Source organism: Pleuronectes platessa, chromosome 14 (assembly GCF_947347685.1).
Source record: "Pleuronectes platessa chromosome 14, fPlePla1.1, whole genome shotgun sequence".
Classification (NCBI taxonomy): domain Eukaryota; kingdom Metazoa; phylum Chordata; class Actinopteri; order Pleuronectiformes; family Pleuronectidae; genus Pleuronectes; species Pleuronectes platessa.
Window position 1 is genome coordinate 19,010,184 of NC_070639.1, and position 26,669 is coordinate 19,036,852.

Genomic DNA, 26,669 nt, shown 5'->3' on the forward strand with positions numbered 1-26,669 from the left:
CAAGACACTCTGATACAAAATGGTTCGAAATAATATTGAATTTGACAAAAAGTCCAAGATTAAATATAAATATGCAGCAAACACAGAATAAAAGCCCCGGAAATTCGTTAAAACAGGCGCCGACCTTTATCTATAACTATTAGAGAAACATCCTTAAAAGAAAGTGGCACTCACGGCAGTCAGTAGGTTCGTCTGATCCGTCCCCACAGTCATCCACAGTGTCACACTTCCACCAGAAAGGGATACACTCATCTGTCCCACAGCGAAACTATTTACACCACAGACAATGATTGAAGAGGTAAAAAGGAACATCAGGAATAACTCTCCACTCTCTGTTGTTAAAAAGCTGCAACAACTTTCAAAGCAGAATCAATCGATACACAAACATTTCCTCCGCTACCTTAGATATCAGAAGGAGAACACATAGGGGAGTGGAGCTATTTGGCTTCAGGGGGAATACTGATCAGATCAGAGCTGGAACAACATACAGTCAAAGTACATTCAGATGTAAGAAGTTGAAGAAATGCTGCCGACCTGACTGGAGGTGCAGTTGGAGAGGCAGGATTTATTGTCGGCAGCCAAGTAAAAATTTGTGGGACAGGCACATCTGTGATCCCCCCCAGGAGATAGAAGACACAGGTGGCTGCATCCCCCATTCGCAATTTGACACTGGTGCTTGGGCACTGCACAGAAGGACGGAGTACATGCCTGAGTTCAAGCTGAATTACACACAAACCATTTCCCACTTAAAAGTACATTGGAGGCCTGTGACCAGCGCTCTGCATGGGAGGCCGGACTGAACAGGAGCACCAGATGGACTTCATACCTTCGGGCTGGCGCAGGGAGTGGTAGACCTTGATGGATTTGATGGCTTGCCAGGAATTGAGGAGCTCCATCCCTTGAGTGCCAGTTGTCTTGTGAGCGCGTCGAAGCGATTTGGACTTCCCGTCCGTCCAATAGACAAAGTCCTCGAACAAAGTCAGCGCCATTACCCCTTGGATGTGATCATAGGACACTGGAGGTGGACAGAGAGTAGCCACAAGCTTCAATTACATAACGGTTTTGCTCACTTCAGCCAACAGGGTGTTGTGATGTAAGAGTTGCACTTGAATAACACATTTAATATTTATATAAAGTTTAATATTTCAATTCAAGCCACTTGCACTGCGTGGAGAGTGTGTGTGCGTTCATTTGTGTATTTACTTTGGAATATCATCACAATCATCTCACAAACATTTTGCCTCCCATTTGGTGAGAACACAACACGTTAAAAATTCATAATTGTGACACAGAAGGTGAAGGGGTGTGAAAACGAGAGGGTCAGACATTTCCTTGGAGCATACAACACTTTATCCTGACCTTTGCGTCTTTGGGTGCCATCCATGTTGGCAAACAGGATGTGGTTGTCGTCCGCCCAGTAAAGTCTTTTGTTGGTATAATCAATAGTGAGAGCGGTGGGGCTGTAGATCTCTGTGTCAATGATGACCGTTTGCCCTCGGCCATCCATGCCAATACGCCCAATGTGCGGGGGTTCACAGCAGTCCACCCAGAATACGTATCTGAAGAGAAGAATAGCACAGTTGTAAGAAGCCGTGTACTAGTGCAGGCAAACATCCTGGGAATAAAAAATTATTACTGTCACACGATTAAATTCCTTAAATTAGATTAGAGACATATTTCAGGCTATGCATCTGTAAAGAGTAACTCTATCGCTGTTCTCCCTCAAGCTGTGGAATCAGTGGACTCAGGTGTTATGTTTTGGAGTAATAATAGTAATGTGCTTACCCTGTCTGGGGATCCAGAGCGAGATCTGTGGGGTTCTTGAGGCTCGAGCTGATTAGGATGGTCGGGTAGAGCCCGTTGGATTTGGACACTTCCAGTGTTTTCCTCTCCACATCGCACCAGTATAGATTTTTTCCTATCCAATCCACTGCTAAGGCACTGGGCACTGCTGTTCTGTGGACTACCTGGTGAGGCAGGGAGAGGGAAACCAGGCTTTGAACGTCTCAATCCATAACACTGATTTATGTTAATATATATATATATAATAAACCAATGTTTTAGTGGTTTACCACTGAAAAGCAAGGGGCATAAACAAACGACAGGTCTTTCTCTGTCAGTGGCAAATTATTTGAACACAGACAAAAATAAAAATTGATCTCAGTCACTCACAAACCATTAAACGTCCCACAAACATCAATATTACAATAGATTTGGTTCACATGATGCATCTCCTGCATCGAAATCTAATTTAGGTGCAACGTTTCTGTTTTTTTCCTTTTCAAACACACACTGAACTGAACAGTCTTGTGCAACAGATTTGTTTAAGATCAGGAATACTTGCGTTGCCATGACAGTTGCTCGACATGCGTTTCCTCTGTAATGAAAGGCTGCTAAAGGTTATGGCGGGGGGATCATTAATGATCCAGACTGCACATCAGGAGCTGACAATTGTCTTTTATAACAAATGTGTCACAGACGGAAAACTGCATCAAATGACCTGAAACAGTTTTTTTAATGACATACATTTACACTGAAAATACTGGGATTACACTTTCCTTAGAAGCCAATAATAACTGCAATTTTTGTGTTTTTGCTTTAGCATAAGAAGTGCATTTCTCCTGTAACAGATGGAGAGGAAAAAAGCATTGGTACTGCTGTTTGATGGCTTATTTATCTTAAGCACAAACTAGGAACTATATAGAAACACCAACTAATATCCCCAAGATAGTCGATCCTTTGAATCTGCAAAAGCAGTTGTTCGAAATAAACAATAATTGCGACAGCTGGCAGATAATGCAAATGCCTTTAAAAAAACGTATTTCACACTAAATAAATAAATGAAAAAGGAAATAATTAAAAAGAATCTCTGCGCTCATGCAATCTGTCATTAAGAAGCATGGGGTGCTTTGAGGCCTTTGCTTTCAGCACTTGAGAGGAAATATCCAGTATTGCCAAAAGACTGGGCCGTTCCTGAAGCAGTGATTTGGATCAAAGTCAGCCTGGAAGAAGCAGCCAATCCTGATTACACAAAGTCCCTCTGGTTCACTTGATCCATAGCATCTCATTGTAATGATCAAAAAGATTTAGCTTCACATAGAACTGAAGGTTAACTCCACAAATGTCGGCATTTGAATATGGCTCATCCAAAAAAAAGAAAGACTGCATTATTCAGAGAGAGTGTCTATGAGATCTAGGATGAGAGATCTTTGCAGTCTTGTTGTTGTTTCACCTTGGGCTGACACAAGACTTTTTCTTTTCCCTTTAGAATTTATATTCAAGCTAATAAAGAAATAAAATGTTCCTCAGAGGACTCCTCAAAGGATCATTTTTTTGTATTTTTTTGCCACTAAAGCAGCAGCTACACAATGATGGCTTGGCCATGAAGATGGACACACACAATTCTGTTTGGATGTTATAAATTCAACCAATTACATGAGAGTAAACTGCTGTTATGGGATAAATCAAAAGAGTAGTGCCAGATCAATACAAAAATGTAAACAGACACAAAAAAAAAGTTTTGCCAGTGATGTCATTGTGATAACATTGTTGCGATCTTCAATAAACAAAATTAGAGTTAGATATTACAATCATTATTGTAATTTTGAAATCCTTATTAATGGAGACAAAACTACATTTGTGGGTTTTTCTCACATCTTGCCGTTGATTTTTGAAAAGCAATCTGGGAAATTTTCAAAGCCCTCGGTTTGAAGTGAAAAATGCCCCTACTCCTCCATCCCAACAAGAATGGGGACAAGGGTTAGAGAGAAGGGGTGAAATGGGATTGGGCCTTGCTTTGTCCGATTTCAGGGGCTGTATCATTCGTAGGTTGCATTTGTTGACCAATTCTGCCGCAGCAGCCCAACTACACTGTCCCATTTTGAAGCCTCCTTCAAATAGGCCAACCCAATCACTGAACTGTTTTCAATGGGCTAATGGCAACGGCTCACGAAAAGACATCCGGTGCTTGAGTATCATGCTTCAACTCATTCGTAGAGCTGAGAGTGCACATGAAGGGGCAGTAAAACCTCATTGTCGTGTTTAATTCCACTTCTCTTGCTAAGCAGTAGAGGCGAGACGAGATGGTGACGCAATCACAGGAGGTCTACGTAGAACAGACAGCCTCTTTTAAGTTCTGCTTTGGTGGTGTACGCGGCCCATGGAGACCCCCTTCCTAAGTGGGCTCTGCAGTACATGTCCTCTGTGTAGCGAGACATGCAACTGCACTGGACTTCAAGTCTCAAAAAGATCCTAAAAAATTGAGTAAACAAACTAAATAAAAGCCCCAAATCTAAAATGGCTAGTTAAACCAAAGTATTCAATTACTCTCAGTGAATACCCCCCCCCCCCCCCCCCCCGATCTTCTCTTACTAATACGACAACGCTATACTAAAAGCACTTTGTGTGAGTGACTCTTTAAATTAACCCGATGTGAGAAGCTCCTCGATCGGGTTGTCCTCCTGCTTCGCTGCGGCTCCGGCTCAAACAGAGACTGTGGAAGTAATTGGGCTGAATGATCTTAATGCCCCCCCACACACCCCTGCTAATGAGATGTAGGATGAAGACCCACCAGGTGCTCTGCTGAAGTCCCAGTGTCTCCACTGTCTGGGCTCTGTTCCCATGACCCGGACCATCCTTTATGCAGCATTGACTCATTATGCTTATTGTATTTATCTGAAAATCGTTGGTGATATTCCCATTATCGCTAACACTCATTCATTGGTGTCAAGCTAACAGGATGTTGGCTGTCGACTGACAAATCCACTCTGTGGCTTCTAAAAGGATTAAAGGGCGCCCATCATCAGCTGAATAGTTCTAATGAGCCACTTAAGAGAAATACTTCTTAGTCGAGCACACATGACAGATCTTCAGAATAAGAAAAAGTAGGAAAAAGGAATAAAGTAAAAGAGAAAGACAGCAGATTGATGGAAAAGGCACATTTTTTCAGCACAAGGCAGAGATGAATAAAGTAAAGCCAATGAGTCTTGAGTAAACTAGCCCCAGGCACGCTCGCACATGGCACAGACACAAAGCAGCTAAATCCTGCGGTACCTTGAGGTCACTCCCATTGAGACGCATCCTGTTGATTTTTCGCCCGCTTGGCCGGGTTGAGTCCACCCAATAAATGAACTCCTTCTTGTAGTCAAAGTCTATGTGGATGATGTTGTTGAGGCCCTGCAAATACAAAGGAGAGAGACAACTTGAGAACATAAGAACACCATTTTTGTTTAAACGAAAAATAGATTTGTTTCTTGAGTTCCCTGTGAGGTTAAAAATAAATGAAAGTCCCTTTCATTGGCAACAAGGGTGTTCCCACACAGCTCTAATCCTAAATGTTATGTTAATATGAGAGTGCATAGAATCATAGGTCTTCAAATCACTTGTGAATTTCCTCCTTTTATACATTCTAGGAGATAATGTTTATGTTAACACACACAATGCAAACGCTGTTATCAGATAGACTGATGATTGAGGTCAAATGAGATTATTTTATGAAATACCCACCAGCGGGCAATACCAGCAGAAAGAGACGGATCAAAACAAGCTGAACTTCCACTATAGTGGCTGTGTGTGATGTGATATTTACTCCACACGCAGTATTGATCCCGATGGTTTTCCCACAGCTTCCACTGCTTCCCACTATACAATGCAATTGAAGAGCCAGTGAAAAGCGAGTCGAGGTCCTATCAAAGCAGAGGAGCGAGCTACTCCGCTTCTCTGTCATGCTCACAGGACCCCACTGTCAGTCACAGGGAGCCGCTCACCAAACAAGTGCCCCCACCCTGCTGTCTGTCACCGTGGGTGCTGAGAGAGGGTGTCGGATTATCTGACAGACAAAATGAGACATCTTCATCAGATCATCTACACCCTCACAGACAGGCGCCAAAGTGTCCTGGGGGAGCCTCTCCCCCCACACACATCAGCTGCAGAGATGAAACCTGCCCCCCCCCCCACACACTTAGATCCACAGCTGCTGTGTTTTCTCTTCATCCCCACAAACCAACCAGAGACCCAGTGGCTACGCAATGATTCAGAGGGCAAATTATAGAGAACTTTATTATCAAGTTACTACTCAACAATAACTACCACTCATTCACTATTAATATATTATATTATTCTACATCTACTTCTTACAGAAATCTCTGTCTGTCTTTAGAACACATATCTACAGAACATTTCAACGGATCGGCACAATGGGCCCAAGGGGGTACAGTGTGGAATTTGATGCGATTTGGATACAGAATACGTTAAATATTAATAAAATATGAACTGATATACTGAAGTAGCTCCAGAGCAGCAACACACATCAAGAGAAAAGTCCATTCCAAACAGACAGGGCTAGAAAGGACACTGTCCTAATCAGCTCTAACTACCCACAATATTCTACACATGCAAATTTCAACAATGTAGGAGAACACGCACAGAGCTGCACTATAACACAATGTGTTGGAGTTATACAATATTGTGAGTCACTTGTGTTTGTGGTGGGAGGACAAATGTATTCTAAAAGCAATGTCATGGACGTATACTCTGAACAGGGGAGGTAATGGAGTGGGGAGGTGATTTGAGGTCAGTTGCTGCTAAAATGCACTGGTTGAGGTGAGTAGTGGCTTCTGGAGAGCGGAGGGGCAGACGGCAGATTTACGTCCAGTAAAGAGGTTAATGTGACGGTAAGAGGAGGCTCTAGGACACATGGGCTGATTCACAGTAAATCACAGCCGAGCATTTATGATAATCAGCAGTCAGATTCAAGCGTTGCCCGGAGCAGCTGTGATGAGACCTAGGAATGATTGAAATGGCTTTTCCATGGGGTCCTCAATGGGGTGATTTTGATCTCTGCCAGTCAGAATGGCAATGCTCCTCTGCCCGTATGGTGGGGGGGAAATCATGAGGGTCATTAGATATCTCATTTAAAACAGGACAATACATTACACACGCTGTACAGAGGCTTGTGCCCCATTTTCAGGTTTAATCACATAACTTGCTTGTGACGCTCACGTCCACACGCTGTTTTACTGCTTATTAATGCAGGAGCATTTATCCTTCACTGAGGTAATACATGGTTTTCAGGGGGAAATGGGTCGTCTGTGTATCATTCAGGAATGTGCAGCTGAATCAGGTGCTCCTCAGATCAAAATAGCAGTCTCCAGAAAATACAATATGAACAAAATATGATTTATTTTTGGCAGACTGTCACTGCATGATTCTCATACTATAATATAATTAATAATATGTTGACTTTATTATCATATTAACTTTGTCCTTGGACGTTAGCGAAAACAGTCAGTTATTCTTACTTGGAATTATTGTCTATCAGTCTGGTAATGCAAAGCAATGCATTTACAATTTAACTCTATTCTGTCTTCTATTATTAATATTTAATCCACACATTCAGCTAGTGAACATGATCCCACTACCACTAAAATTTCTCATTTAACTAATTTAAAGCCATATTGTAGTGTACAGCTGATAGAACAGGCTCCAAAAGTTGAAAATGGAAACCCAATAGAAGACAAGACTCTTATCGTATTGACAAGCTGCTGACGCCTCAGCAGTATTTCAATCTAGTACCGGCTATCCAGTTAAAATGTCACAAGTTCCTAATGATGCAGGAATCACCTACCTGTTTCAAGATGGTGTAATTTGAGCCGTCCACGCTCAGCTTCCGGATCTCATGGTGGTCGGCCATAATGAGAAAAGGCTCTTCAGCTGAAATGAGGGACACGCAGCATTAGAGGTCAAATGAGAGTTGAAATCCTGCACATTGAGGCTTTAATTATAATAAAAAATCGGGCTGACCTGACAAAGCCTTGCATCTATTGGGATTGCGCTCCAAGGCTTCGTAGCCGTCCACACACAGGCACTTGAAGGAGCCGTAAGTGTTGATGCAGCGCTGGCTACAGGGAAGGGTAGTGGAGCATTCATCAGTGTCCACACAAGTCTTCCCATCATCCTTCAGGTGGAATCCCGGCCAGCATTTACACTGATAACAATCAAGAGAAATATGTGTTGGCGATAATGAGGCAGGAAATGTGAGCACAAGCGACAAGAGGCTTAGTTTCACTGTAAGTTAACGGTCACCTAGCTATTTAAGTGAAGGGTACAACAAATAACTCAAGGTTTTATGCCTGGCTACAAAATACATGATTTATTCATTCATACAATTATTTGTTATCAAAGCTGTGATACACACTTAATATGCCAAAGCTCAGAAAAATCCGACCACACTTCAGTGACCAGGGCCACCAAAAAATAACTAAGTGCTTGTATCAGCAGCTCTGGAGTCAGTGCAAATCCCTTTTTATCCAACATTATAACCTCCAAGGCTTTACTACTGGTCGCCCTGCTCAGGGTGAGCAAAGGGTCTGCATGGATGTGCTCTCTGTCCAGCTCTGCCCCAGTGTTAATTTTGGCAGCTATTTTTGATTTAGTCTTAGTCTTAGTCTTTTGACGAAAATGCATATTAGTTTTAGTCACCTTTTAGTCATTTTAATCCTTCTTAGTTTTAGTCTAGTTTTAGTCGACGAAAACAAATTACATTTTAGTCTAGTTTTAGTCGACGAAAACTAATTCCATTTTAGTCTAGTTTTAGTCACATTTAATAGCCACATTAAACTCCTTTTCTATAAAAACATATAGCTGCAGCCTAATAGCTTAAAAATATATATTTAATTTTAAATGTGAAAACAAAAAGGGAGAGCAGGTCAGACTGGAGCCGGACACAGAAACTGAACATCGGTACAAACCAACTGCAGCTTCTGCTCTGATGAAGAAGCTGCGGCGCTGATCTCTGAGCAGCTGAGACCAGAGAAACTCTGGTTTTCACTGTTTCCATAGTTAAGAAGCAGTCGGTCACTGAGAGGCTGCTCCACGAGAACGCGCTCTGCTTTCACTGTCTCTCTGAGCGAGTGCGCGAGGCGGGGGGCGGAGCTACGGACCGGAGCGCTATCTGGGAGCGCACAGGCACACACACACACACAGACACACACACTCGCCCGCTCCTGATACTTCATGACGGCCTGATACGATGATGTTTTAAAAATTATTGTGACTTAGTCAACCACCAACATTTTCGTCTCGTCTCGTCTCGTCAACGAAAATTAAAATAGATTTCGTCATAGTTTTTATTTTCAAAGATTCGTTTTCGTTACGTCTTCGTCTCGTCTTCGTCATGGAAAAAAGGTCGTTAACGAATATATTTCGTCATCGTCTTCGTCAACGAAATTAACACTGCTCTGCCCCCGTCATGGCAGCAAAGAGAGGTTTCACTTTCAGCTTACAGACACTTTTCTGAGCCACTGAACGCGGTTGTGAGGAAGAAATGGAGTAAAATCCAGGTAAGAAGACATAAACTATCACACACTGACAAAGCGACTGACCGACAGAATACGGCGGCAGATGTGGCCTTGACCAGGATCCAACCCGATCATGCCACAATTACCAGGCACGGCACAATCGCCCGGCACATTCAGGGAGCGCAGACGTTTGTTGGCATATCATTAAACTCCTTACAGCGTTCAAGGTTATTCAAGAAGGGAGCGACTAAATGTATGTACGCTCCCACCCATCTTTATCTATTTAATGATGTGAGAAGTTAGGCTTGATTCATTATTGGTCATTAATCATTCATGTCCACACTATTACTAATATAGGCTCCAAATTTTATCTACCCATGATTTGGAAATTATGTTAAAGCCGAGAACCGCAGGTCAGTCAAGTGTTTCAATTTAAATCTCACTCACACACACACACACACACGCACACACACACGCACACACACACAGCCTATGACCTGATCGGTGTACTAAACTTTATTCTGGATTCTTATGATGCAGTGTCACACTGTTTGAAGGACACATCTCTCAGTCATATTTATGAAGGAACTCTCACTGTGCAGTGGGATCACTGGATTTGTATTCAGGATGGTGTTTGCTCTTGCACTGAACCCCAGTGACTGTGTTATCTGTTGTTTTAAATATTTCTACAGTTGTTATCGTCCCGTAGCTTGATTTAACCTTTAGCCCGAGGAGTAAGGCTTTATCGACTAACTGCAGCCAGGAAGCCATTCTAAAGCAGAATGCTTTTCAAGCAGCTGAACCGTGACCATGGTCACTTACCTTGTATCCCACAGTAAGATCCTGACAATCCTGCGTGCAGCCGCTGACTCTGCGATTCAGGCACTCGTTCACATTGCAGTTCTTCTCGTCGGACTTGTCTCCACAATCGTCTCTCCCATCGCAGAGATTACCCTCAGAAATGCAGCGTCCATTTGAGCACATGAAGAAGGAGCCATTGCACAAGCTTCCTGAAAAAAGCGAGACATGACTTTCACTGGCACACATCCTCACAACATCCTTTAACGATTCCTCATCTAAGGTGTGGAAAAAATTTTAACCAGACGACGTGACTTGACAGATTAATCCTTTTCAGGAAAAAAGTCTCCTGATTGTAGCAGCTTTTGTTTCCACCATATGTCCCCACCAGTTTCCTTGGCGAGCGGCGCTGCCTGTGACACTGATGAAGAGATTCCAGCTGCGAGCCAAACAGCAGTCTTACCTGCAGCCAGACATTTGAGGTTCAGAGGCAGTTCATCAGAGTGGTCGGGACAGTCTGCGTGGCCGTCACACTCCCACTGAGAGCTGAGGAGACAGCGGCCGTCCCTGCAGCGGAATTCTTCAGATCCACAGGAGCGATAGACTGAAGAGGGAGGAAGAGGAGGTTTTTCATTGAGTTCCACTTGGCAGTGACACGGTGTCAGTTATTGGTGGTGGTAGAATGAAGTACTAATACGATTGGCTACACAAGGCTGCACAAGGTAATGTTTGTCTGATTATTTCAACAAATACGTGTGTTATAAAATGTTGTTTATCAGCCAAAGCCATCTGGATGTCGATAGCTGCATTGTTCAATAATTCAAATTGGAATACATCATCAGTATCACTTTGACATATTGAAGCAGCAACAGATAATTCCCTCTAGTTTTGACATCAAACTTGCTTATGGATTGATCTTTAATAAACCAGCTCGAACAAGAACTGGCTGCACATATCCAGTCAGATACTCATACACAATAATCTCCCTAGATAATTGCTCCATCGTTCAAAACAATTGTATTGAACCTCATAATTTTGCATAAAGACTGATTGAAGTCCAGAGAAACTGTACCTGTATAAGCATTGCCTTCCATATTCATTTTTTTTTCCTTTCTAAACATCCACTGCTTAAGGGGATATATCAGCACAAATTGAATATAATATTCATAGTTAAGCTTTCATTAGTGTATAATCACCTGAAACCAAGAATCAATGTGTTTTCATTAGCTTGGAATGAGCTATTTATAGCTACGTAAGGAGCAGGTCCTCCTCCACAACTCCAGTTTGCCACGTTACAGCGCCGTGTTTTGAAAGAAGCGCATCGCAAATACAATCTGCCCCCCCACAGAGAGATGTCACTATATTCTACACATTAGCAATTTGCACCACAGCCCAACGTGCATTCAACTCACCACATTCCACCGACTCATCGGTTCCGTCTCCGCAGTCGTCATCGTGGTCGCAGACAAACCGCTGGGGGATGCACGCCTTGTTGCGGCAGCGATATGAGCTGTCATCACATGTGTTGTTGGGCGCTAATGCACGGAAAGAAGTGAGATCAACGTGCTAATCAATAGAAAAACAACTTTTCAAAACATGGCAATCAGTATGCCAGTCAATATTAATACACTTTATGCTAATCCACTTACAGAAGGCTACAGTTGTGCATACATGTCCACTGTACTGGTTTCATGATCTATGAGCGATTATTTCATGTGATGTATTCTAAAGTTCCACAAGGACAATCATTTGTAAACAGGCAGTGATTCCTTTGCCCTGGGATTACATAAAGTTTTATACTTGCACTGAGCTATTGAGGGTTGTGAACTAGAAGACGCAGTTTACCACAGCCAGCTGCAGAGAGCTCATCGCTCCCATCAGGGCAGTCCCTCTCGCCGTCACAGAGCCAGCGTTTCGGAACGCAGGCGTACGACCCAGGGCAGCTGAACAGCCCCGGAGCACATGTCACTGAGCCTGAGAGGAAAACAGGAGCACATGCTCTACTTTCAAACGCCAAAGAATACAATGGGTCAAATGCAGCACAGAGAAAAATAGGTACATCTGAACTGAAGGGGATGTATCTCGGTTTCGGTTCAGTTATTTCATAGAATATGTCCCTGAAGGGTCAGGGCGAGCATTTTTTAGGGGATTACTTTGGCCTTATCTCTCAGTACTTTTGTGTTATCTTGCAATGGCTTCCCTTTCCAATCATGCGACACCATCCTTCCATTATAGTTGCACAAGTGTGCAGTTATGTGTATCCATGCTGTTGTCCTGAGTCCAGTACCTGAGTCAAAATGAATGAGACAGCATCCTGCAGATCACCATAGGCTGACTGTGTTCTTCTTGAGAGACTTCTAGATCTAAGAATTTGTTTACTTTCACTTGAATATATTATTATGTTATATAACCAGGCCTATTGATCGGTAGCACTATATGAGAGTGCTTCAGTTCAAAGTAAAACTAAATAAGCTGTTCCATACTGCAGGGTTGTAGTGGAAGAAGATGAGTGGGAATGGGCCACATATCAGAGTTTGGATACCAGAGCCTGTCGGGACCAAACAGTCTAGGCCGGTTTCGGACCCAGCTTTTCAAATGATTTACAGGTTTGGGTTGGTCACATTGGCTTGGCTGATATTTCACAATGCACATGTCATCAGGGAAAAACAAGCAATAACCAGGTGTGAAGGAACAGGTAACACCAACTCTGCAGCTTCTATGTGCAGCTCACAATAACTGCATCAGGCTCGGATCTGGTCAGACAGTGTCACAACGTTCCCTGACTCTTATGTAGAACATGACAGTGCACCAACTAGCAGTGGTTCTCCCTTTAGTGATCATTGTATGCAAGCGACATTCAAATCACATCACAAAAGAAGAAGAAGCCCTTTTGGGTTTGGGCTGTACTGGGTTAGTTTTCTCTTGGACTCGGATGGGTTCAAACCAAATTCTGCAATCTATATATGGCTCAGAAGAAATAGCAGAAGAGAAGTAGTAAAAGTAATCCTCCAAATAATAACATTAGAATTCATAAAATAAAAGCTTTGGTCACAGTTTGGAATATCTGTCCCTTTTTGATCCCCATAAAACAGACTTTCATTGTGCAGCAGTTGCCCTTATTCACAGCTCACACATAAAGATTGTGCTATTGCGAGTAAAAATATCCACTTCAATCCTCTAAGTCATCATTACTTTGGATTAGGACAAAGAGAAGAGGAACAAATAGCTGCACAGGGAAACAAAGGTAAATACAGTAGCTCAGTGAAGCATGTAGCGCTAACATGCATATCTTGTTTTTGACGAGAACTGTGCTTCACAAACCTACGGGCCATTTCATTCATATTTCCTTGACACTCCATTACAATCCAATTATACAAGCAAGGTTCACTGCAATTCTTGTCTCTTTATTGTGGTTGGATTTTTTGTTTTATTGTAGTATTCATTAAACACACACACCCACACACACACATCTCATTTGCTCATTGAAATCACTGTGCCTCTTGGGTCTCGCTGATGAAAAATCTATTTGCCTCAGTGCCCACTCCAGTCATCAGAAATGCCTGCAGTCCCCTTTGTTGTCTCATTAAGATTGTTTCATCACTTTTCATTAATTTCCAGCTCTGATGGAGGAAACACATGGAGCCGCCATATGAATTCTAGCGGATGTGACCTTTCATACCGACAGCAGATTCCCTGTGACATGGGAACTCACCACAGATCTGCACGCTCTCGTCCAGGCCGTCCTCACAGTCATTCTCACCGTCGCACAGCCATTGCTTGGCGATGCACTTGTTCTTCGAGCAGGCGAACTGGTTCCACAGGCATGATGAATCTGCGGAGGGCCGGGACATTTCAATTCCATAAATCAAGCAAAGTGGGGAGGATGCAACAACAAACGCAGCACAGCCTATAGAAGTGGCTCCTATTTGCCCCAGTGGCTCGTTCTGTGTTCTCTGGGGAGTGTCTTTGCTTAGTGGCACCACAGGAGTAAAGCTGCCACACAAAGGATTGTAGATTTTCCCTTTTGTCTCTTAAAGGAAGGCATTTGATAGATGCTCAACGTTAATAGTAATTCAGATTACATTTCTACAATCAAATTATAAAAGAGAGCCAAACACTTAAGGTGAGAGTAAACTGTTGGATGTCAATAACGAGCATGCAGCTGATCACGGTGATCACGGTGTAAAAGCCATTGTGAACCAAGAGGATATATTCATTATCCGTGCTGAGTTTTGTGCCACTGAGCCGCCCACTCTCCCTGGAGAGTTCTTCTGTGGGCTCTGCCTCTCAGATGTCAGGCCTGGAAAAGTCTGCCAGAGCTTTGATGAGACGTTGAGAGAAGGAAGGGAGAATGGTGTGCTCCGGGTCAGACCACAGTGCAAGGAAGTATGGATCCCACTGAGCGGGGAGGGGGAGGGGACAGGGGCATCTCTCCCACTGTGATGCTTTCCTCGCCATCATGCTTTGTACATTGCGTTAGCTTTACGTGCACTGATACAATGATGTGAGATAAGGACGAGATTAACATAAAATGGCTTAATGTGGAAATGGTGATTATCTACACTTTCTGTATGTGATTCCAGATCAAATGTGAGCGGGAGCTTCATAACAGGTCTACAGCACATAAGCTGTATCAAAGAGCCTTTCATGACTCACTTTCAACAGTGTTTCACAGAGTGGAAACACTCAGTATGCATTGTGAAGTGACAAATGACTATTTCCTCTAATCAGATGTGGAATAGGACATTTCGGAAATGTAATGGCATTTTCCTCAAACCACTTTCCCTCTGCAGACAGATTATCAGTGGCTGGAGCTTTTTATATGATAATTAACTCAGAGGAATGGGAATATTGTCTTTTTGTCCTGAAAGAACTATTCAGAGCATCTCAAAGAGTTGAGGCGTAATTCATATCAGTCCTGATAAAAGCACATTTGAAGCACGGGATGTTATCGTTTCACACGGGCACAAATTACATTTTGAGATAAAACGATGGAAATGGTGTTCTTGTGTTATGCATCTCTCTAACAACATTCATAGACGTTTTATAAAATAAATCTGATAAGTGGAGCAGCACTTAGAAATGAAAACGAGTGTTCCTATTGCTTTTCATTTCCAAGAAAAACAGCAGAGGTGCCGCTTAATCATACAGGAAGAGGAAACCGGGCGAATTAGAGATCTGCTCCATCCTAGTCGAACATTGACCATTACAGGACCTGTACGTTCTATTGACACATTTTATTTGTGTTACTCTGGATGTTAGTCCCTGAGGTTTGGATGATTTAAAGGGACAATTACAACACTAGTGGCTCTATGAGGCTTATGATGACAAGGACTATTGACCTGATCCTGAATAACAAATAATTATGATTATGATGTCTATTAGGACTGCATGATATATAACATAACAACAACAACAGCGATATAAGTATTGCAAAACACTGCTTGTACTTCCATGCCATGCATCCATGCTCTGAGTTTGTGTGTGTGTGTGTGTGTGTGTGTGTGGAAAAGGATATGTTTGGTTCTGATAGATGCAAATTACAATGGTTACATGTTTGTTATGTTCCAACAAAGGTTTTAAATCCACGTTACATACAGAGTGTGAGTGTTGTGACAGTGTGTGTGGAACACGTGTGCGACCGTGATGAAGCCGTGCAGACGCTCTGACCACCTGAATTACAGCTACCAGTCAATTTTGCTTTGATGCCAAGGGCAATGACACGTGAACGGGTACGTGAGTGAGCTGTTGGTTTTGAGGGCAAATTATATTAATCCATGACATAATTATGGCCCTCCTGTTTAAATGTGGAGGTCCCTGACTTTGTCACGGTAGGTTCTCTGCATACATTAGCGTGGATCAAAGCAAAAAGGAGGGAATGCTCCCGCCGCCTCCGGTGAGGGAAGTGGAGAGAGGGGAAGAAGAGGAGTGGCATCATAACGTGTAATCCTCTCATATGTCACGAGTTTCCATTCATTCCACATTTCCGTCTCTTTAATATAACCGTTTCAGTGATGGCTCATTAATTAATTGTTACACTGGGTGTGCTGTGTATCATAATTCAAAGAGAGAAAGGGGGGAAAACGTGTGTTCTCGACAGCCGCACTCTGGATTCAGAGACACCTCCTTGAGAAATCTCACACGGACAATATAAGGGAGCAAAACAAAGTGGGGAGAAATTTCCATGTGGCATGATGAACAATCATCTCTTGTCCTTCTGTCTCCTCAGTGTATACTGTACTGTACGCAATATTCGTTGCAGGCCTGGATCTATTTATATGAAAAAATATGGTACAACAAATAGCTTCTTGTTAATGGATAATAAATATCCCTCCAACCACCGACAGTGTTGTTTAGAGCAGCCACACACCTCATCTATTTCAGCCAGTTAGAAAACAAAACCTCATTGCAGTTTATTGTGTGTGGGCTCCTCCGTGTGAGGTTGGATTTGTGGGCTTACCGCACTGGAATTCATCCGCCCCGTCCTCACAGTCCTTCTGGCCGTCGCACAGCCACACGCTGGAGATGCAGTTCCCGCTCGGACAAGCGAAGTGGCCCTCCTCACACTGCTGTCCATGGGAAACTGGGAAGAGCGACGGACACCAAGTCAGTCTACTGGGCATTAGTCATGATTGAGGTCATTATCTCATACTAAGCTCTCAGAATCTCTCATTCCACTGTCATTATCATCTCTCAACATGAGATCTGTTTTAAGTCTTTTCTAATTGAAGCTGGCTTACTTGATCTGCCTCTCAATGCACAGGCAAAATGTGAGTGTGTGTCTGTGTGTGTGTGTGTGTGTGTGTGTTTGTGTGTGTGTGTGCTGTGCCCACCCTGGCAATTGGTCTCATCAACGTAGTCGCCGCAGTCGTTTGCACCATCGCAGATCCACGAGTGGTGGATGCACAGCGAGGTGGAGTTGCAGCTGATGAAATCTTTCTCTTTCACCCCCAGCTTGTGAAAGTGCGAGCAGTCGGTGTGGTCTGAATACAAAACACAGCACAACAACAATTGTCTTGTCACCACGCGGTGATGGTGGAGGAGAGGACGAGGGTGGCAGCAGTCAACGTGATCCCAGTGACGAGTGCAGATCCGAGGTGGTGTTGTCGGTTGGTGTGTTTGGTTTGTGAGCAAGATTACACAAAACCAACTGAGGAGATATCCACAAAACTTGGTGGAAGGATATGGTGATGCATCCATTCATTAGCATTTGTCAGCATTTACACAATTTACCCAGGAAATAACTCATGGATCATGATGGAGAAACAACAGGCATACATAGGGAACGAATATCCATGAGTGTGTGTGTGTGTTATTTGCTGCAGGTTGATTGAGTTTAAGTTGGGCCTTTGCAGTGGTATGACCTCTACTGACTGCCACTGTCATATTTCCATTGTACCTGCAATGCATAGCAAAAGGCAGAAAGAACTTACTGCAGCTTTTTTCATCGGAGGCGTCGGCGCAGTCGATGACCTGGTTACACCAGGCTGAGCTGGGTACACAGCTCCCGTCCCGGCACGACGACTCCGACGAGCCGCACGTGACATCTCGGGGAGGAAAAAAATTAGCATTTCATAAAAAAGATAACAGAAGAGACGCAGCACTCAGACGGAGTTAACAGGTACAGATCACAACAATGCTGAGAACCTCTCTGGTGAAAATGAGCTCCGGGTCGCAAACTGACAGAGAAGAAAAAAGGGCTTCGCGATGAGTTGCAGTATCTGAGCAGTTGGTTTTCCTGGGCTATACAAAAATTGCTTGACTTTCACGACCCCCTAAGTGCTGTGCGAGAGCAAATCACACTTAATATGCAAGAGGGGGCTCCTTAGTGGTGCTGTTCATTCACCACCTAATGCACAATGGTTCTGGTCATTTCACCTCGCTGCATTTTATTATCGTATATAACATAATACTATAATTAAATGTTCCAGCGGCAATGGGAAAAGTTATTGTTGATGTCCCATTAAAAGGAAAAAGCAAGGCTGAAGATGACACAACGTAATGAGATTAACTCCTCCCTGAAATCCCCCAATGCCGAGTCCACATTAATTACGAGAGCCCCTCTGTCTCCTCCTGGGCTCAATGGGCTTGGTGAGAGTCTCTTCACCTTGTTTTCCCTCTTTCACCAATTACAGAGAGAAAATAAACACAACTGCTCTTTTCCCTGCGTTATTTCCCCGTCGAGGTGAAAAATTAAATCTGTGCCATGCAGGTTTCTCAGAGGCAACTTTTTCAGGGTGGAGGTTGGAATCCTCTTTGAATTTGTGCACTCTTTATGATCTTGGGGCTCATTAGACAGTGAAGGCTTAGCCCAGCATGTAGCCTAGCGTGCTGTATTAATATGAGCATTAGTGTGTGGCTGGATCCTGCCCTCTGAGGCAGGACGGATAGAACAGGAGATCAAACGGCTGTGACTCACTGGTACAGAAAGCCTCATCCGAGTTATCCCCACAGTCATCAATCCCATCACAGAAGCGACTGTTGGCCACACAGCGCTGGTTGTAGCACGGCCTGAAACCATTCCGACAGCTTCTGTTGTCTGAAGAAATAGAAACGTGTCAACGTGTAAGAAATAACCAAATATTTGTAAATGGCAAGCAGTGATCACTAGGTAAATTGTTCAATATCTGTATTTAATCCGTATATACTTCAGATTGAGAGCTGTGAAGTGTTTCTTACCACAGTACTGCATCTTCTCATCCGATTTATCTTTGCAGTGGGCTATTCCGTCACAGGTCAGCTGGTAGTTCACGCACTCTCCATTCCCACACTCAAATTCAGTGTGGATGTTGCAGGAGGAATTTTCTGCTGCAGAAGAAGACAATGGTGAATAATGATGATGATGGATCATGCCTGTCAAAATGGAGAATTTAACTGTACAACAGCTGTTAGCGAAGACAACAATGATGGTATTTGATTCTTCATGTCACGTTCTACAATGGTAGCCGAGGCTAATGCACATTGTATTCAGCCAGAAGGGGGTAATGTGATAGGAGCCCTATGAATCCCCCAAGGCTACGTTGTGACTAAGAAGAGCCAATCAGCAAGCGTTTACAAACTTCTCTGTTTTAGTGGCCCCAGTACTCAGGAGTACTGTGGACGCCAGGCAGGAAGTAGCAGAGTTGATGCATTTGAATGATCCAATTCCCCTTACACTTACATTTAAGGGGAAAATGCCTGTTATAGTATGATACTTTATTTGTTTGATTTATTTGTTTGATATACAGCAGTACACCATTGGAATAATTAATGTCCTAAGTTATTTCAGTTTTTAGGTATAACTTTCAAATTTCTACAATAATTATCTTCTATCTGCGAACCCCACCCTGTGCTTCTTACAGCTCCACAATTCAACGATCTGAAACGTCTTCCTCCTCTAGTACCGAGTGGAATGGAGCCCACTGTCCTCTACTGTGACATCCAGGCTTCCATCCAGCTCATCTGAGTCACTCGCCACATTCAGTCCAGCCAAACTTCCCTCATTTGAACAGCTCCTCCCACCTTATGTTCTATATCCTCACACTGCATATGGAATTCACGAAGCCGTGTGTCAAATTAGAAAAAGGCTCCACACTTGTGACTTCAGGCGACTAATTGTGACAAAACCTCCTACTCCTCTCAAGTGTGTTTTCTGCTCTGGCTAAACTTAAAGCAGCACTGCATTAGAGCTGCATCTTCCCTGAGCGGTATCGACTAGGACTCCTGGAATCATTACAAATTCACTGCCAAGCCAAAGAAGAAGAGTCAGCAGCTGGTCAACACTTTTCTGTTTGTGTGTGGTTATGTACAAAGGGATGCATTCAAAGAGGCTTTGTGTAAACAGCATAGAGAATGTCTTACCCAGGGTGAAAACAGATGCCAGGTTACAGCGTGAATACAAATTCAGGCGCTGATGTATTCCGTAATAATAAATCCATTCGAAATTCCAATAAAAATCAATAGTTAATACCGGCGATGCTCGACAGGTTAGAGGTTTTGCCCTCAGTAGAATTAATTATGAAGCTTCTCATGACTTACACACGCATCTGTTGTTATCCAGCAGCAAACGCTCTCCTCGGCAAGTGCAATTGACCCTCCCGTACGGAGTGAGGAGGCACAGGTCACCGCAGCCTCCGTTCATGTGTCGACACGGGGACAGCTCACCTTCAATCACAATCAGAGAGGAATTGGTTAGAGGGTCAGAAGCACTCTCCCCAGACAGCTTCCTATTTGAGATTTAATCAGTCTGAGACTTTCACTACATTCCTCTTCTGAGGAAGCACTGCAACGAGCCTGACAGCTGGACTCAGCCTTCCTTATCTATTGGTAAGTAATATTCAAAATGCTGATACTTCACATTTAAGTTTAATTACTAGCAATAAGGACAAGTGATATTCCAAACAGATATTCCGAACACATTTTAGAAATTTCAAGGGATTGAACTGGCACAGAATTGTCTGCATAGCAACAGAATAACATCCCTTGAATGATTTATAATTCAAGAAATGATGTCTCTATTTTTTTATCTGAGGCCTGATGACAAACTGACCTTTGCCGTTAATAAATAAAATAGTTGACATAGATCTTTCTCAAGTAAAATTGTATATGGAATTAGGACGTCTTGATGTAATGGTCTCTGGCATGATATTGGTGGTAATTCCAGTTACAAACAAGTATATAACAAAACACTTAAAAGAATAAGGCTATTGGCAAAATAAAATAAAAAATCTGGTTCTAGTACATTTTTAAGTGGTTTCATATGGAGGATATGTCTTGGCAGAGGTATTCACTAAGTGCCATTCTGTTACCGCATCATAGTGCTGAATATACAAATATAATACATAGACCACAATCACCAACTCTAATCATTAAAGACAAATAAACAAAGCAAGGGCTGCTTCAGTCCTCAGGAGCTATGCGTAAAAGAAGCTTAGCAACAACATCTCATTTGTTAGTGATCAGAGACATGCATGTCCAATGAAGACACTCAGTTATTAATTGCCCCCTAGCTCAGAGTTATTCATGAGACAAGAATCGGCTCCTGGTCTTCAGCTCAGGTAAACCATTTGTATGATTATGAATAATCAGGACATTCATGACAAGAAAAATGTAAACAGAGTTTCACAACGTAAAGATCATTGTCATAGCACACGAAACCGTCGACTCCCGGCTATAACCAGGTGCCTCGTAGGATAGGATTATTTCCCATGATGGAATAAACAAGGAACAGCACCGCTCTTGGCATCCAAGTCCAACCAGTGGGACACTCTGAATCCCACTTCCCTTTGTCCTACTTGGAATTTCTACTTTATATGGCACTTCGGAGACTCCCACAACAACATAGGCCTGTTTTTTTTATTAATTACCTCTGAAACTTTAGTTTCTGGACATTCCAAATAAGACTATGTTCATTTATCATCCGCGCTGATATTGTTCATCCAAACAAGGCCCAGTTTTTAAATATTTAGCTTTTAGTTAGTAAAACCCGGGCGACATACCAATGGACTAGTATTATTCACCAGTCTCAACTGATTATTAATACATATTTTATTAAGTTTACATTGAGATTACTACCAAAAAGTATTTATTTTCACAAATGCACAGTAAACATCGCTAACAGCTTTTGAGAGATTTAAATGAAAAATGCTCCATTACAAGTGAAAGTGTTTGAAAACTGCTACATTAAGTGAAAGTAGCATTGAATGTAGTTAAAGTCTAACAAAGTTAAAGTAATGTTTTGGTCTGTCTGACCGACTGATTTCTATTTATAACATCTTTTGATGGTTATTACTGAAGCATCAGTGTGTGAGCAGCATATTAATGTTTCAGCTGTTGGAGCTGGTTTGAGATAGTGCATTCATATTTGTAAAGGAGAAAAAAGTTCTGATACACAAATTAGTTTTTTATAATTACATCGGACATTTCAGTATTTGTTGAATTCAAACCATGTGGATAATATATACTGTAAAAATATTGTATTGGAGCTGATAAATTCCTTTATTAAATATTTTTTGAGCATGAGCCACTGGCCAAAAGGCTGAAACCACACGATTAATCTTGTTTTTCATATTATCCATTGTGTAGAATCTAACGTTCAAATACATATGTTACATCAATGTGATGAAGTAGACAGTGCAATATTTTTGTCTCTGAAAAGCAGTCGAGTTGAAGTACTTTGAGTACATAAAAAATACCTCAAAAGAGCGCTCAGGTTTAGTAGTTGAGTAAATGTTGCATTTCACTACTGGTTATAGCAACTGAAAGAAGTCAAGACAGTGAAGGACAAGTGCAAACTGTAGAAGTGAGCCTGATAATAACAGTTTTCTCTGATATTCCTATTTCTGCATCTAGTGCATCATAGAACCAGCAGAACGAACAGCAGGAGCCACCGGACAAAAGGCTGGAAACCACAGGCTTAATCTTGTTTTTCATATTATCCATTGTGTGGAATCTATGCTGCAACTACAGATGTTACATGAATGCGATGGAGTAGAAAGTGCAATATTTTTGTCTCTGAAATGCAGTCAAGTTGAAGTACTTTGAGTACATTAAAAATACCTCAACAGAGCACTCAGGTTTAGTACTTGATTACATGTTGCTTTTCACTACTGAATATAGCAACTGAAAAATGTCAAGACAGTGAGGGACAAGTGCAAACTGTAGAAATGAGCCTGATAATAACAGTTTTCTCTGATATTCTTATTTCTGCATCTAGTGCATCATAGAACCAGCAGAACGAACAGCAGGAGCCACCGAAGGGCCTGTGACGTCCAAACAGAAAAAACAAACAAAAGCGTGTGGTGATGACAAACTAGCTGCGGCACAGATGTCATCCAATCCCCCTTTACACTGATAACCACATGGATTCAGTTATTAATCGATGGTGTCGGATCATGAATCACTTTAACAATGATGTCCTGACTGTGTGTGTCTGGTGTTGTGTGGAGCACATGAACTACGTGGCTCATTAACTCTAAAGCGAATCAACAAACACAAGGTAAACGTCCTGGTCCTAATAACTTCTGATTAGTGCCGGTGTTTATTGTTAATGTGTAAAGTGAGCGTAGGTCAGCGGGCGAGTGGAGGGAGGACACTCAGACAGAGACTCTGACACGGTGAAAGACGACTGGACATTTGTTGTGCGTTTGTCCTGATCATGAAGCAGTGGTGGTTATAATTATGCAGTGGAGGGACATCACTAAAAGAAATTAATATGGCGTAAAACATGATCCGATTATGTTCTGTCTCGATGCAGGGTCGTCCAAGCCTCTAGCAGTCATGTTAAGTGAGCTGGCATGAAATGGAGCTAACTAGCAGTACCTAGTTAGCCCAAGGTGAGGTGAAGAGCAAGAACTGAAGAATGACATCTGCCTTAGAGGCGTGAATATAGAGGTGTCCTCAGAATCGACTGAAAGGGAACAGGTTAATACCACAGTGTTTAAATACTCACAGTTGTTTGTGTCTCTGGCCACAGCAATGATTCCCATTGGCTGATGGGGTATATCCGCTCGAAGTACCTTGGTGTCCCCGCCTGTGTATTTGTTTGACCGCAGCACAGACCTGCGGGCCCAGTCTGACCAGTAGATGAAGTCCGCGTAGATGGCGAGCCCGTAGAAGTTTCCTGGTCCTGATTTAACTATGACCTACAAGCATAGAGCAGATGTTAAGGCGTTTACCTAAGTCTTTGGTTATGGGAATGATTCTATTATAGCACAAGATTAATTTCATACTGTCAATATTTTCACTTCCCCCCATAAACCAAGGTCTTTTCAGGATCAGGGTAAAGAAAGCACCGGCAGAGGTTCAGGTGCAAGCGCATAGGGATATTTGTGACGAGTAATATTTTGAGTCATTAATCAACACATCACCCAGGCCGCCCACATGACTGCTTAACCCAGATGTTGGAGGAGTAAAGGACAGTGTCTTTGGCAGGGAGGCAGGAATCCATCAAATGCCTCCTTGTGGGACTCTCTGGGCTTCTGGGGGGGGGATCAGGGCCTCCAGCAGCTCTGTAGTCTAAGCCATTAGTGGGACAGGCTTGTAAGCGGCATCACATTAGCCCTGCGCCATACTGGGATTAATAGGACAGGTGTTGATTAAAGGAGCCCAGCGTGTGGAAGCAACAAATGGCCATCAGGCAAGTGAGAGACAGAGACGGAGAGAGAACGAGAGGGGGGACGCCAGATGGTGTAGGACGGAACATATTGATACAAAATTAGATTTGGGACACATTAGGGTTTACAGCCAGCGACACATTACGTTGGGGCCCAACTTGTGTTTTGGGTAAATGTGAACATACACAATTCATTTATTCTTATTACTCATTTACTACCCGACAATATCTAAATATAGTCCTTCAACCGGCCGACAGCTCTCTATTTACAGTCCCTCTCTGGTATAAAAACATGCTGACGTTCTCCCTTTTCATGCACTCTGCTGCCCCGCCGTCATTAATGACATGGGTCTCCACTCTCAAAGTGGCACAGGGGAGAGACTCATGCCACAGCTTTTATTCTTCTCTGTCACCAACTACACTGGCAGCATGCGATGGCACTGCTGCAGCGAAGAGTAGCCGAGCCCTCGAGGGGCACTGCACCGCCATCCGAGTTGACATTCATGTGACTCAATACAAAAATGAGGCAATCAGAGGACTTTAAAAGTGACAGGGAGCCCGAAGCTGCCATCTCCGCAGTATTAATGTCTTGTATGCGTTGGATGGGTTGTCTCAAGATTTCAAACGACTGCAGCGTCGGGGGGGAAAGAGCTGAAGCTGACGATCAGACTGTTTAAGTCACACGTTTTTAATTGGAACGGAGCATCGGCACCTGGAGTGGTCTCGCTGCAAAGCCTTCGTTAGCAGGATTTGACTGCAGTGAGGGCAGGGGGGGGCACAGGTGAAGACTTCCCGAGCCTTGTGACCCAGATCAGCAAACATATGGGAAACTAATTGAAACGGGCCAAGGAGATGAGCGGCAGAGGTCATGTTAAAGCAAAAGTGAAATCCACAGCAAAAAGCACCATCTTGTACTGTAATCTCTTGCACACATTGGGATTCAGGGGATATACAACCAGGTGGGATGTCATACATTATGCATGCAAGTTTTCACGGGCAAAATGAGAACTCCTGAGTCCTAACTCCAAGCTGAGCCTGTTTACTTTAGCACGGAATGACTTTGGTGATTAAGGAGACCATCTGTACCCCCAGAGATGAGATATAAGAGAGAGCATCAAGAGGTATTTCATATCCTTCTCTCCGTATACAGGATCATGTTCCGGGAGCTCAATAGGGACGGGAGATTAAATGGGAAACACAAAAACAGTTTCATTTCAGGAGGAAAAAGGGCGGATCAATTTGACATTCTGTCCTTGAATATGTGCCTGGATTCTCCGATGTTTTGTAATGAAACATTTCCATTCCTCAAAAACAAAAGAGAATAGATTCCACCTGGTGAGCCACTGCTCTTCGTTCATAGAAAAAAATTGTCTTTCATCCATTCATTCAGAAATGTACATAAATAATGGAATGTCCATACATTGTGTCAGGGTTATAACTAATACAAATCTAAGAAAAAAAGTAATCATTGGCTACAAATGAATTCAAAACAGGAAGTATTGTATACATTAGCAGCCATTCGTCTTATTAGCAAACACCAGCCAAGAGGGGGCGCTGTAAATACGACAAGTTAATTTAAGATTTATTGCAAACACAGTTCATATCTTTCACTTGGGGACATTCACTTTCACACTTACATATCTGCTGGAACCATCGTAGTCGCATCTCTCAATCTTGCCGAGGTTTCCATCCGAGAAGTAGAGCTTCTCTGCTTTGTGGTCGATGGTCAGCCCGTTGGGCGTCAGAATGTCCGAGCTGATAATGATCCTCATGTTCTTTCCAGCCAGCGTGGATCTCATGATGCTGGGACTCTGCTCATTCCAGTTGGTCCAAAACATCAGGCTAGAATGTGCAATAGGCAAACCAGAACTTTAAATTCAAGGTCTGTAGATAAAAGCAGATACCTTTGAAAGCCTCAAGAACTCGATGATGCTATATCACGGAAATTGTGAGCTTTTCATGAATGGTGCTGCCTTAGCAGCAAAGCAAATATTGACTTTTCATTGTATAAGAAGAAGTTGTTGTAACATAAGCATATATCAAGTCTGCTTCAAATTTCATATCTTTGATAAGAGGCTTTACCAAAGTCATCTTAATGCCAATATTTAGTCACAGCGCCATCTATTGGTAATACAAAGTATATTTTCATGACATTTTGATTTTGTCTACATGTTATACATGTTTAGTGCGTACTCTTACTCTAGAGATAAACATCTACAGCAGAGATAAAACAAACCCCTAATAAATAGGAAAAATCCTTCCTCAATGAATTAAATCCCTGGAGGTTTATTCTTCACATCACTCAGTTATCAGCATCATCCTATAGCTCCCAGGACCATCGGCTTCCCCTTAATAAGCCCCGAAGGCGTTCATCAGTAATAAAGTGCAGCTCCGTTTTCATTGGATAAATGAGATTAGCATCACAGGTTTTGAGATAGAGGTCATTTATTCATGTTCTTCTCTGCGAGGTCTTAGGAGTATGA

The 26,669-nt window shown here is 42.7% G+C and overlaps 1 protein-coding gene across 1 annotated transcript in view; it reads right to left on the bottom strand.

Annotated features, from left to right (window-relative positions):
- The window catches only part of lrp1bb (low density lipoprotein receptor-related protein 1Bb), a 174,583-nt gene that overhangs the window by 34,880 nt on the left and 113,034 nt on the right, over positions 1-26,669 (bottom strand). The window contains exons 42-62 of the mRNA XM_053439172.1: positions 25,824-26,028; positions 23,524-23,716; positions 20,112-20,237; positions 18,774-18,902; positions 18,514-18,633; positions 17,528-17,641; positions 16,928-17,077; positions 16,555-16,677; positions 13,807-13,926; positions 11,940-12,068; positions 11,507-11,629; positions 10,558-10,698; positions 10,119-10,306; positions 7,801-7,984; positions 7,625-7,710; positions 5,053-5,175; positions 1,786-1,967; positions 1,360-1,559; positions 827-1,015; positions 535-683; positions 175-268 (exon numbers count right to left, since the gene is read on the bottom strand). Coding sequence (XP_053295147.1) covers positions 175-268; positions 535-683; positions 827-1,015; positions 1,360-1,559; positions 1,786-1,967; positions 5,053-5,175; positions 7,625-7,710; positions 7,801-7,984; positions 10,119-10,306; positions 10,558-10,698; positions 11,507-11,629; positions 11,940-12,068; positions 13,807-13,926; positions 16,555-16,677; positions 16,928-17,077; positions 17,528-17,641; positions 18,514-18,633; positions 18,774-18,902; positions 20,112-20,237; positions 23,524-23,716; positions 25,824-26,028 — 3,068 coding nt within the window. The remainder of the gene's footprint in view (positions 1-174; positions 269-534; positions 684-826; positions 1,016-1,359; positions 1,560-1,785; positions 1,968-5,052; positions 5,176-7,624; positions 7,711-7,800; positions 7,985-10,118; positions 10,307-10,557; positions 10,699-11,506; positions 11,630-11,939; positions 12,069-13,806; positions 13,927-16,554; positions 16,678-16,927; positions 17,078-17,527; positions 17,642-18,513; positions 18,634-18,773; positions 18,903-20,111; positions 20,238-23,523; positions 23,717-25,823; positions 26,029-26,669) is intronic.